The sequence below is a fragment of the Triturus cristatus genome, chromosome 3_2 (genome assembly GCF_964204655.1).
Source record: "Triturus cristatus chromosome 3_2, aTriCri1.1, whole genome shotgun sequence".
Taxonomy (NCBI): domain Eukaryota; kingdom Metazoa; phylum Chordata; class Amphibia; order Caudata; family Salamandridae; genus Triturus; species Triturus cristatus.
The window spans coordinates 353,647,397-353,661,323 of record NC_140584.1 but is presented as its reverse complement, the minus strand read 5'-3'; the positions used below and the strand labels follow the sequence as shown (position 1 = coordinate 353,661,323).

At 40.9% G+C, this 13,927-nt stretch overlaps 1 protein-coding gene across 2 annotated transcripts in view; it reads right to left on the bottom strand.

Annotated features, from left to right (window-relative positions):
• RRAGC (Ras related GTP binding C) overlaps positions 1 to 13,927 on the bottom strand; it is a 99,493-nt gene that overhangs the window by 60,493 nt on the left and 25,073 nt on the right. For both annotated transcript variants that reach the window (XM_085647868.1, XM_085647869.1), the window contains exon 3: positions 12,968 to 13,167. In XM_085647868.1, the coding sequence (XP_085503994.1) occupies positions 12,968 to 13,167 (200 nt within the window). The remainder of the gene's footprint in view (positions 1 to 12,967; positions 13,168 to 13,927) is intronic.

Sequence of the window (13,927 nt, the reverse complement as noted above, 5' to 3'; positions counted from 1 at the left end):
AGCCTGTAAACAGAAGCAAGATGAAGACACTAGTGATTACTATGCCCGATTTGAAAAATGTTTTGGTATAAATAGTGGCATAAAAGCAAGTAGCGAATCATACCCACATCTGTTTGTAACAAAATTAGTGGAAAATGCCCTGCCCCAAGTAAAGAATAGAGTATTAAAATTCGAGAGTACCTGGCAAGGTAACACTCCATCACAAATGTTACAAATGTTACAATACCATCACAATAGAATTAGAGAGGAACAAGAACATGAACACAGACGCATGAAAGACACAAAAATGAAAATGCTAGTTTCTCAGACAGTTCCAGCTGAGGGACATAAAAAGGGTATGACACATTCCGGTGATTCAGCAGGACCTGTAAAAGGGACATGCAATTATTGTAAAAAGCCAGGTCATTACGTACACGATTGTCCAGTTTTGAAACATAATATCGCCATAGGTAATACAAAAGCAAGACCACGGCCACCTAGACAGGATCAGAATGAACAAGGAGCCTTGCAACATGCACAGTCCATGCCAGCTCCACCCCAGTCTGTACAGTTTGTGCCAGCTGCACCAGCGCTGCCCGTTGCTGCCACACAAACCACGACACGACAACTGTACCAGACCGCACAGTACGACTATCCTGATTACCAACGATACGCATGAACAAGCCTAGAGAGGGAAGTTGACTTACCCCTTATCGAGATCCCTGTAGATCAAGAAGGACCTTATGTACATAGTGAATTGTTAGGCCAAGACAGAAAATTTTTACTCGATACAGGGGCAAGTCGAACGACCATAAAACGTAGTGAAGTTCCAGGGGCACCCCTCTCAGGCTCTCAGAATATTTCCCTTGGTTTTTCAGGAAAACCTATTGTTAATGAAGTGTCACAACCTCTTCCACTTACGATAGGACCTTTGACCCGAACTACCGATTTATTGCTTACTAAATCATGTCCAGAAAACCTGTTAGGAATAAAAACATTGAAAGCTCTAGGAGCTATAATATGTTGTTCTCCGGAAGGAGTAAGATTGTTTTTACGTGATTTTAAAGGTCACTATGTATCTAGAGACATGGATCCCCGACTGCAGACTTTACCTACACATCTATGGGCACAAGGCCCTACTGATGTTGGTTGCATGAATATTACACCATATCGAGTCACATTAAAGGCAGGAGTGGTACTACCACGAATGCGACAATACAAGTTACCACCAGATGCTGTAGTGGCTTTACTACAAATCATTGACGAGCTCATTGCCCAAGGAGTGGTTGTGGAAACAGACTCCAATGTATGTAATTCACCAATAATTCCGATTCTTAAACGAACAGATCCAAAGGCCCCGCCAGTATATCGATTGATTATTGATCTGCGCGAATTAAATAAGTGTATTGTGCCACAATTCCCTGTGGTCCCCGATATCTCATCATTACTGACAGCTATTGATTCCGCAGCAACATTCTTTACTGTAATTGATCTCAAAAATGCCTTTTTCAGCGTCCCAATAGATCCGGAAAGTCAATATTTGTTCGGATTTAGTTTAAATGGACGTAGCTTTAAATTCTCACGCGCACCTCAAGGATTTACAGAAAGCCCCAGCATCTATAGCCAAGCACTGAAACGAGAACTTGACAGTATCCACATGCCAGTTAACACTGCCTTGCTTCAATATGTCGATGATCTGCTGATCACCGCCCGAAGCGAACCCGAATGTGAAAAAGCATCACTGACAGTTTTACAATTTCTAGCCGAAAAGGGGCACAAGGTGTCCCCTTCTAAGCTGCAATTCTGTGTCCAGCGAGTTATTTATCTTGGACACTCGCTGTCCAAGGAGGGAAGGCAGCTTACACCAGACCGCATTCAGTTAATAGCTAACATGCCAATACCCAAGACACAAAAGGAGGTGCGGGCTTTTATAGGCCTCACTTCATATTGTAGACAGTGGATCCCCCAATATGCATTTCTAGCAAAATCACTCATTCAGTTGACAACCCAGGAGGCAGCCACATCGACTGTTCTCCCTTGGACTCAGGAACATACACAAGCTTTTGAAAGCCTAAAGAAAGCTTTATGTCAAGCACCTGTTTTAGCAACGCCATGTTACAGAAAACAGTTTACACTCTTTGTTACAGAACGCGAAGGTACTGCCCTGTCAGTACTCACACAGGAACAAGCAGGAGCACACAAACCATGTGCTTATTTTTCTAGCACATTAGATCCCGTAGCTCAGGCTCTGCCTGCATGCCTGAAATCAGTGGCAGCGACAGCTTTAGCAATCAGACAAAGCGATGCCATAGTGTTAGGACATCCATTGACAGTACAAGTACCACATGCAGTGGAGGTTCTTGTGAATCGAACGCAAACACAACACTTGACTATTGCGCGACTTACAGGGTACGAACTTACATTGTTCCAGCCACATATAGAAATCAGACGCTGTAACACATTGAATCCTGCCACACTTTTGCCAGTAATCGGAACAGACCCACTAGCCCATGACTGTATTGATGTTATTACAATAACGACGAAACCCAGACAAGATTTAACCGATGTCCCGTTGTCAGATCCAGACCTGACATTGTATGTAGATGGTTCATGTATGAGAACAAATACAGGAGAGTTAGTGGCTGCTTACGCAGTCACAACAGATACTGAGGTCATTGAAACAAATCATATAAATACTTTGTCCGCTCAAGCAGCAGAGCTCGTCGCTCTGACACAAGCCTGTATTCAAGCTACAAATAAAAAAGTCAACATATACACTGATTCACGTTATGCATTCGGAGTTGTACATGACTTCGGCGTACTGTGGCGAGAGAGAGGTTATTTAACTTCTCACGGTGCCCACATTCAGCACGGACCCCTCATTCATGCTTTATTAGATGCGATACATCTACCGATTGCAATATCGATTATGAAATGCAAAGCACATACGAAAGTTACTGATATCATTTCTCAAGGCAATGATTTAGCTGACAGAACAGCTAAACAGACTGCTCAAACACGAACATCCGACATGACAAAGACAATAGTCCCGACACATTGTATGACAGTTAAAGATCCTACTTTTGACTTAATTGACATCCAGACACATGCTACATCAGAAGAAATAAAGAAATGGACTGAATTAGGAGGGATCCAAACGGATCAAGGATGGATGATGAAGGAAAAGTCCGTGTGGTTCCTTCCTGATTCAATGGTCCAAGTTATAATTAACACTATACATAGTCCAGCACATCTAGGAGAAAAAGCTATGCTAGACAGCATTCAACACATTTGGTTCAATAAACATTTACGAGCAGCAGCCAAACAAAAGGTCCGTACCTGTATGATCTGTTGCCAGTTCAACCCAGGAAAAAGTGTTCCCGTAGAACAAGGTGGATTTCATCCTCCTAATCACCCTTTTGAAGTCCTCCAGATGGATTATATCCAGATGGAACGATGTCGAGGATTCAAATATGTTCTCGTAGTTGTCTGCGCTCTGTCCCGCTGGACGGAGGCATACCCGGTTTCAGATTACACTGCCCCGACTACTGCCAAACAGTTAGTTCGAGAATTCTTCCCACGATACGGTTTACCACGTGTTGTTCACTCAGATAACGGCCAGCCGTTCTCATCCGAATTAATGAAACATGTTTCACTTTTGTTAGGTTATCAGTGGAAATTCCACTGTGTCCGACACCCTGAGGCAGCAGGTCTCGTAGAAAGACATAATCAGACACTGAAAATTAGATTGTCCAAAATATGCAGGGAGAAAGGTGTCGACTGGGTAGTAGCACTACCAGTTGCACTCTTTTTCACAAGAATGGTAGCACACTCTCGAACAGGGCTATCCCCGTATGAGGTGATCTTCGGCAGACCACCAAATATGTGGGGGACGCCTATACCACGCAAAATAACTGATATTGACTGTAATATGCTGACAGATTACTTGGCTTCCTTGATGTCTGCACTACAATCTTGTCGTTCACAGGTAGCTGCAGCCTTTCCCGACAACACTGAGGTGAAACCCCATGACGTAGTTCCGGGGGACCTTGTGCTTGTGAGAAATTTCGACCGAAAGACCCAGCTGGAGCCCAGGTGGAAGGCACCCAAATTGGTCCTGCTGACCACAAGGACAGCCGTGAAGATCGAGGGCAGGAAAGGATGGGTGCATTCAAGTCATATCAAGAAATTTCATGGACTTCCTTCAGATGTAAACAGCCCACCTCGTGTGTCCTCACCAATTGACTCAAAACTACCTCTGGCTGAGGCCGACAGTAAAGAACTCTATAATCTAAAATTAAGGCCTAGGCCGTCGGACGATTTGATTGTTTAAGTCCTCTCCTAGGTGAAGCGGTTGAATCTGTCTCCGACATGTATCGCCTAGACCTGAATCATGGACAGTCGTGAAAAATGATGAAACGACAGGCGTATTGTAAATCACTGCGTAGCCATTGCATAGTGACATTATTAATCTTGTTTTTCTTAAGTCTTTTAATAATTACTGCAAGTATATTGTTGCACATATATTACCCTATTGCCAGAAACGTTTACAATGTTACTGCTGAACATTCTTTTAGTGACTTACCCCCGCATGAATTGTCTTATAGACTTGCGCTGCGCAATAACACTTTCATTAGTATGTTACATCATTCCCATCAGACTAGTAATGCAACTAATTGTTGGGTGTGTGGCCGGCTCCCTCCCTATCAGAATTATGAAGGAGTCCTGCCTTTCTTTCCACATCCGTTTACACATAATGGCTCCTGTGGAGCATGGTTCAGTTTAATCAATTCCATAGACTCAGATACAGCCGTCTACCAAGACCAGTGGGTATGGGGAAATCTGAACCTAGTTTTATTCAAAGTCTGTTACCCTGACAAGGAGGGTCGCCCCAAAGGAACAGGAACTGATCTAGAAAATGAAGTATATGGATTAGGTAACTTTACTCCTAATCTCATGGTTCTAAATGTCGAATCCGAAGTTGAACTAGTTTTACCAACCATGTCAGTATTCCCAGCGAAAGGTGAATTGTGTGTAAGAAAAGTTGGTTCCATACATATGGGCCATAGTAAATGCACTACTACAGTAGAATTCAGTGATCAAGGTAAATCTTCATTTAGAGCTTATCGCCACTCCTACTTTATATGTGGTCAGACTGCATATATGCGTCTACCTCTAGATTGGGATGGTACCTGCTACATTGCATTCCTTTTGCCACCTGTTTTCCTAGCTCCTCCTGATTATTATAGAAATATTCATTTAGTACACAACAGAGAGCGGAGAGATCTCCCGATTGTCGATTACACTGAAACAGCATGGGAAAAATACACAGATTTCAATAAAGGCATCTTTCCCTATATAGGTACTGTTACTAATAGTAAGCTGATACGTAGATTAACTAGAACCCTTGAAGCAGTAGTGAATGAAACTATTTCCGCCTTAGGCAATTTAACAGAAGAGCAGTCTGCTATGCGGACTGTTGTGCTTCAAAATCGTCTTGTCCTTGACGTCATCCTGGCTGATAGGGGCGGAGCTTGTAGGGTCATCGGATCAAGCTGCTGCGTATTCATACCAGAAAATTCGCCATCTGTATATAAAGCTATAACTCGCCTTCATAAGATTGTAAGCCAGATACACCAGAACCCAGGCACTTGGACTTGGTCCGGTTGGTTTTGGAGTGTGATATCAGCCTGGGGATGGAGAGTTCTATCATTTCTAGGTATTGGCCTTCTCATACTATTCAGTTGCTGCCTATGTCTACAATGTGGACCAGCGATCTGTGGTCTGTGTGCCACATCGTGCATTCCACATCAAGATTTTCATTCAAGATCCCGGAAAAAGAAAGAAGAACAAATGATGCTATATGAACAGATCAATGGATTAATGAAGATTGATACCTCTTGACGGGCAAGTAGGGGACAAGGAGGGAATGTGGAAATATGGATTTTTCTGGTCAGTTATGTCCCCTATCTTGGACCCCAACGGTTCTATGTGCATGTTACAAGTACATGTATGTTCCCTCCAGTTCCAGTTATGAAGACGCAAATACATGTGCGTCCACCGTTAACATGTCCTCTGTTGATCCGCCATGAATGGGCCGGATATTCCATTCCTAAGTACGAAAGGCCACCGCCTTTATATGGTTCACTTATGCCATTTTACAGTCCAGGCAAGTAGGCCCTGATTCTGTCATCAAGCTTCTCTTGCCTTCTGCCTCTGAAAGCTCCAGTCCGAGCCTGCATCTGTGACCATGAACTTTGTCTCATTCTCTGCGCGGCTCACGAAGCCTGACATCAGCTTGCTGCCTGCCAAGAACTGTATTTCACCTTCGAAAATTATCTGCTCCGTTCCCTGCCCGATGCATTCCTGTCTAGTAGTTTAAGTAAACATTCTTCCAGCTACCAAGCAAAGGCTCGGCTTCTCTGTCTTTATGCAAGTAATTCATAGCCCTGTTACTATGGAAAATTCCTGCCCTCGCATCTAGTGTAGACACTTAGACGCTTGTACACGCACTAACAGTCAGTATAGTCAGTATAGAATAGATTCTGTCCGAGAGTCCTTCTTTTGTGGATAACATAGTTCTTTAAACATAGGATGTTAGATATGATTTGGGATTAGGTTGACTTGACCCCCCAGACTTCTTGTCTCCACATGTAGAGCTAAATGTCAAGTCCCCCTCACCCCCTAGTTGCACGTCAATCACACGTCATGCTGCTGCGCGCGCATCTATGCCAAGTATTATCTTATAGATCCACCTATATATGACATCATAACCAATTATGTTCCTTTTTACTCCTTATTACACCCATTTTCGGTTACGCATATGAATCGTCATTTTCCTTATCAATTGTTACGCCTACTGCATTCGCTTCATTGTAATGTATGTACTATAAAAGTCATTTCTTGTCAATAAAGTATGTACTTCACTTCCTGAACCTTCGTGGTGACGGAACTTGGAGCAACCGATTATAATCGATCATTGGAATAAAGCCCATTCCGAACCTCTAATACCACGGATTCTGCCTCTTATTTACTGAGCTATTTTATTATGTTTCTGTATCAAATTAAGTCCCGGTAATGAATTTTATTTACCACAACACCTCAAACAAAATGTTGACAAACACCATGGTAAAGGTTTCTAGCCTCTTTGTTTAACTACTGCCTAGTGTGTGACCCTGAAATACTGTGTGGCTTCAATTTTAAAGAGCCAGACGACCTGGAATTGTTTATTGCATCCAGAGTTGAAGCCATAGGATTTATTTCACATCTCGGACAGCGGTGAGTGCAACACTTTAAACCTGGCAAAAGTGAAAGCAGATGCAGCGTCGCGCGCGGTACCAAAAGTGAAAGCAGTTTTGCATAATAGAGGAGAGTGCTTATGATGTTGGTTTATTTAAGAGTGAACTGGTTATCCAGAACAAAGAGGATATCGTTTTCCATGATGTTGGACACTGACATTGCAGAGAAAGTCAAAGGGAAATTATAGCTTAAAGACCCTTATGATTGTACATACCCATATGGTGACAAAAACATTGAACTTTTGGGATACTTTGACACCTGGTTTGAATTTAGGAGAAACACTACTCACAGTAAGGTGTATGTTCCTGTAGTGGGTGACCGTGCTGAGCTGGCCACATCGAAAGCTGTCGGGGAATTCCCCTTGATCGCAAATCCATGCCACAGGTGTCAGTGAGCAGTGTCAGCACTTTGTAATCAGAGTTGATAAAGGAGTTTTCTGAGGGTTTATCGGATATGACAGGGTGCATACATGGTTATGTTAAACATATAAAGCTTAAGAACAAGACTGTTCCAGTTGTAAATAAGGCCATAAGGGTATCCCTTAGTATCATAGAGGCTGGGGAAACGGAGGAGGATCAGTTAAAGTTTGGGAAAAGCCATACAGTAGCACACAAGGGGCAAGATCAGGCTCTATTTATTTTTGGGAACTAAACAACAATGCAGTGGAAGACAGGATTCCTTTACCAAACATTACAGAAATTATACTTTTTTTACGCTCCATTTGACAGCATCATACCACCAAATAAATCTGAATGATGATTTTAGACATTAACATTACTCCATGTTCAATGTATTGTTTCAATTGCAAGACTTTTGGGTTATGTTCTGCAGCGTTTCCAACGCTTGATGTCAAACGTATTTGAAAACGTTTGAGGTAATTTTTTTCCAAGATCTTGGTCTTTAGTGATGACTTGAAACAACATTCTCTACGGCTGAGAAAGGTACTTCAAATTTTGAAAATCAATGGTTTCACCTTGTAAACTAAGAAATACAAATTTTAACACAACAAGGTAAACTACTTCGGTCAAACTTCATCAGCTATGGGTGTTTTCCCAAAGATGACTTAACTCATAGAACTGTTAATCGGCCTAGACCTCTAAAGAAATAATAAGTTCAGACATTTTTAGAAAGGTCAGAACTTTATGCCTGTTTTGTGTCGAGATTTTGCTAGTAGAACAGTCATTAGGTATTCGCCTAGAAAAGGAGTTGACTTTCTATGGAGTGATATGTCAAAAAGAGTTTGATAACATCAAAAAGTGTATTGCGGGAGCCCAAGAACTTTAAACCTATATACCAAATGTCGCATGTCAGCTAATCACAGATGCTAATGAAAAAGGCCTTTGAGTGGCTTGCAAACTGGTCCAGAAAGGCATAGAAGCTACCCTGGCTTTTGCCTTTAAGAGTTTTGAGAATACAGTTATTCCACCATCAAGAGGCCTTAGAGGTTTTCATAATACATTGTGTGTGATGAGGACACTTTTGTGTTCTGTTGAGGAATGTGAAAGGACATTGTGCTGTAAGTGTTTAGTGGTGTTCCGAAGTTTACTTAAGCATTACTGGAGGATGCATCACTGAAGAGAAATGGTTGGAGAAAAAGGAAAACAGTGTGATTCTGGCTGACGTGTGTCCGGTGCTTTGTGAGATGGTGAGAGTGAGCGGTCGGCAACGTTAGCAATAAGGTGAGAAGAGTAGGAACTTCTCCTATGATTTGCAAGCATGTTCCTAAGGGATCGTTGGAGGAGATAGCCTTCAATATTATGGAATTTGTATCCAGAGTTTCTATGCCTAATTATTTCTTTTAATTTTGGTGGACTCATTTATAATCATGCTGGTTGGAGTTTGCCATTGTAAAGGATATAACTATTAGAACTGTGATTGCAGTTCTTAAAGAGCTTTTTAACAATAAAAGTAACTGCAAAATAATTTTGACTGACAATTGTGTGCAGTTGCACCCCAAAGTTAAAAGGCTGTTTTGGTTGGAAGAGTGATTGTTTACCAGAAAGGATCGCTCTTCCATCCCCAAACCAATGGAATGATCGATTTAAAAGAACAATCAGGAAATGTATACAATTGTCCAGAGGAGTGATTGGTGACTGGAAGTCTGAGCTGTGCCGTTTTGTAAAAGAAAGATATGTTCTTTGATATGTCCGCCAAGGGTCAGTAGTTGTGTGAATTCTCTGTTCCCCATTTCCTTCTCTCATATCTTTTCAAATGTTCCTTCTTTTGTTTTTACAGGCAAGAATCCCTTAGCACAAACTCTTTAATGATTTGATCTTTGGCACTCGGACTGAGGTGCCTATTTGAGACCAGTGAGGAGACTTGTCCAAAAAATACCACCAGAACAGCTGTGGTACGATTTCATTGCACTTTACAATGTACAATGTACTTTTCATTGTACAGTTCCCGAAAAGGCAGGTTCCCACTCCCAGGGTCAACCGTCGAGAAAAACCCCAATAATTACACATTTCACAAGAGGGAGAAGCATTCCAATACAAGAGTATAACAAGAGGAAACGTGGCATGGGGACTAATATCTCAAAGAGATTCTAAAATCTGAGTTACAGGGAGTTTCAAACATTGAAACCAAACATCACAAAACACATATTTGGACTGTTTGTTTTTTATTTCTTTGCTTGGTCTTTAAAACAGGGACAAGGACACAGCTAACGCGTCTGATCCCGAAACACAGGGACTTCTTCATGGCTATCAAAAGACTATTAAAACACAAACTTAGGCCAAACAAGACAGACACTAGCTGCAAATTATTAACAAAATGTGCATAAAAAAGCAACATTACACGCAACAAGTGTTGACTTTTGCGCATGGTGCATCCTCGACCCTGGTGCATCCTCAAGTCTTTCCAGTCTGCATAAGGTAGTGGAGTTTTATGCCGAGGATTTGGCTGTGCCACATGAATGGTGGAAGGTTTCAGAAAGGAAATTACTGAGTCGGGCTGCCCATCAGATCAGTGGCATCAAAGGAGTAACAATACATAAAAATTGTGCAAATATGCAGATTCAGATTTATGCACAGTTTTTAAACATGTTTATAATTTTGTAGTTTGTTTTTAACTGCTTCATTGGTTTCTTCTGAAAAGCTTTACTTTGCACACAGATTTGAAAAGTACAAAGTACAGTACTCCCAACGTTATATATTCTGTGAATCTGTAAGTCAGACCATCAAAAGTATAGTAGGACAAACTTGAAAAGCAGTAACTAGAACATTGTAATAGTTGCATTAAACTATGGAGCGAATCACCAAAGTTATACCTTCCATTAAAAAACAGAATGCCCCCAAGGCTGTGGAAAAAAAAAGTATAGCTAGAATTGTGACTACAGTTAAGGCACAGTAATAACTTTGCCAAAATAAGCCTATCACAGAAACATGCAAGTACAGACAAGCAGAGGTTACTCCAACTATAGATGCCTCTCAACTGAAACTGGGGGAGGAAAAGTGTTTTCCTGCAGCAACATGAGCCAGGGTCTTAAAGTCATTCAACATGCCAACAAAAACACCGCTGCCAGTGCAAACTACATTGCCAGGTTGTCAGCACTAGTCCCCCAAAAAATGTGTACGTTTGAGTGGCCCATATACAGAGCACTAGTGTGCCACAATAATTTCATAATGACCCGCAAAAGAAGTATGGGTAGCTTTCATGTGTGACACAAGCTAAACATCTTTCAATTGAGGGAATGATAAGACAAGTGCAGGTTGGCAATAGTTGGTGTCAATTAGCTTTCTGCAGAAATTTCCATGTTTTGATTACATCTTTCCTTAACCTTTTCAGACATTCCGAGACATCAGCAGAGAATTATTTAAAGAAAAAAATAAATCTGAGCAAATAAGAATGGTAAAGATGATGTTTTACAATAACAATGTTTGCAGTGGCAAACAGCCCATACGTTGATTTGCACAATCTTTTGTTTTGCAAATCAGAGAAAAAATGGACTCTATCAATGTTGCACAAACAAATCTCAGTTTACTGCAGGAAACTATGTTGCCATCTCGGAAGAATGCCAAGGGTGGCGATAAAGCAAGAAAGAACACACTAGAGAAAGGGAATTGTGGCCACAACCACTTGCCTGGTTGTGGCCGCACAGTTGGACAGTACAGAAAGGCTAAACAAAAAAAACAAGCATTTGCAATGCAATAGGTCTCGCATTTGTTAAAAAGTTAGAGGTATTGAGGTTGAAAACGACAATGTTTTTTACTTTTGCCTTTTTATGCAAATGGCAATAGCGCTATGCAAATATAATTATTCAACTGCAAATAAAAAACAAAAGAAAAACACAATGTAATTTTCAATGCCAACAGCTCTAACTTTAACGAATGCGAGACCTATTGTAACGGCAGCTAGATGAGTGATTAGTTTGATATGTTCTTTGGACCGTAGTAGCGATATTCCACTTGAATCGGCAGTGAGGAGTCAGAGTGGAAATGGATTGCCTTAAACACCAGTAAGTGAATATGTGTGGTGCACTGTGCTGTGTGCATTAGAATGCATGACCATGATTTTCGCTGCGCATGCCGACACACAGGAGGGGTTTAGGGTAAGAAAAAAAACGCAAGGCGAGCGAGGAAGCGTCTGCCAGCCTGCATGTTCCAGCGCTATATTTGCAAGCGTTATCACCTTTCCTTTACTAAAGTAGTCCCCAAAGAAACAAATAAACAGTTTCAGCGCAAGGGAGTAGCAAACAGAAATGATGTATGGGTGTGCCAACCAATAAGGACACATTAAAGAAGACCGACGCAGACGTGAAACAATGGTAAGCAGCAGGCGGAATTTCCCCCAGTAGATTGAATACAGCAGGTCTTGTAGAGTAACGACCTAAAAACTAGGTTTAATAGCAGTAGGCTTTTACAAACTCATAGGGGTAATTAAAAATAGACTGGTACAGATACAGCTTTAAGAACAAAGGTATATTGAAAGATGCTGAATCATTAAAAAAATATTTTGGCAAATGGTACATTGGTAAGTTCTTTAAAATAAGTGTCGTTAAGAGGTGTTAGACAAGTAGTAACAACAACAAGACTCTAGATTTCAGGGCTGAAAAGAAGGATAAGCTCTACAGGACTTGAAAGAGTTTTGAGATTCTTCTTCATCAAACGAAGATAGATTTTCCTATGGAGTTTCAGGAGAGTAAAAAAAGCATGCCATAATACCAGAAGTGGATAGGAAGAGATACACAGACTACATTTGGTTGGTACCTGGCTTAACATGAATCCTTTTTTCCCCCAGAGAAGGGAAAAGAAAGAGATGAAAGTGAACTACGAATTTAAGAAGAGTTTGTCCTTTACATGCATAAGTAGACACATGCCTACAGACTGTAGGATGTTCTAAGATTCTACGAATCTGGCATTCTTTCTGATTATACATTACAATGTGGTCTGCGAGCACCATATTTATATGAGCAAGTGAAGAACCTATATAAAGTGTTGTTGCATGATCAGAACCCAACCAACATCGCAAATAGTCAAGGGAATGGAAACCTAAATTAAACCAAAAAGAAAAAGAACAACTTAAAACAGCTGAAACCAAACTGCAGACAACTAAAGAAAGGGCAAAGTTTAGATAAAGCAACATTAGTCTGGCCTTTGAAAAGACCATGGATATAACTGCACTACGTCACTGAAGCTGAAGGCAGAATTGTGTTTAAACTACAAATACCATTCCAAAATTAATGAAGTACCTCAAGTGAAGCTTTTCCAGTCCAGCATCTGCCAAGTCATCATTTGCTCTCTGATGTATATCCCTCTGAGTTTCAATTTTATGATCGTCTGATAAACCATCCACTTTGTGAATAAAAACCTCGAAGTTCATGTCAGGGTTGACTTTGTAGGCTTTGGAAACAGTAATGTGTAGTCTTGTTAATGCCTCCATGTAGTCGTCCTGCAACACAATTTCACATATGAAATTAGGACAAAAAGGAAGATGGCTTTCTGATGTCAATATCAGTAGAGTCAAACGGTCGTCTTTGAGTTGCACAATCCTTCATGCCACGTTTTCAGGAAGAAACACGATACAGCTCCCCCCCCCCCCCTCGACAATTTACATTATTCTCACTTCGATGCTTTGCATGGTCATAGTGTCATTAATTTAACCCTTCAAGAATCAGAGTTGGGCATCCAATACAAAGCTTGCTCTCTAAACCATGTAAAGATAGCTTCAGTAGCATTCCAAACATTTACTGACCAAAACACTTTCAATATAGAAAAGTGACAACAGTAAGAGTGCTGCATTCCAATTTCAACTTATATTGCAAAAAAGACAAAACATAAGAACAACTGCCATTAAGACACCAACTCATTTGTTTGCCTTCTAGCATTGATAGAAAGTGGAACCATGCCATACAAGAGAGCTCCTATGGGAAGATTGCCATATTTAGTCTTTCAGTTTCTATGGTATACAAATCAAGCTAGATTACAATACTCACTTTTCTAAATTTCGTTTTGGAGCTTGCTAAACTAATCACGGATTCAGGAAATGGGATAGTTTCCAACATTCAAAGAAACTATGTACTACCATTTCAGAAGAACAACTTATACCATGGTCAGCAACATGTCTTTTTTCCAAACAAAAAATCTGTGTTTCTGTGTGCTTGCAGTTCTTTTATCACGGTGCTGCACTGACTTAATTAGGGTTCAATGAG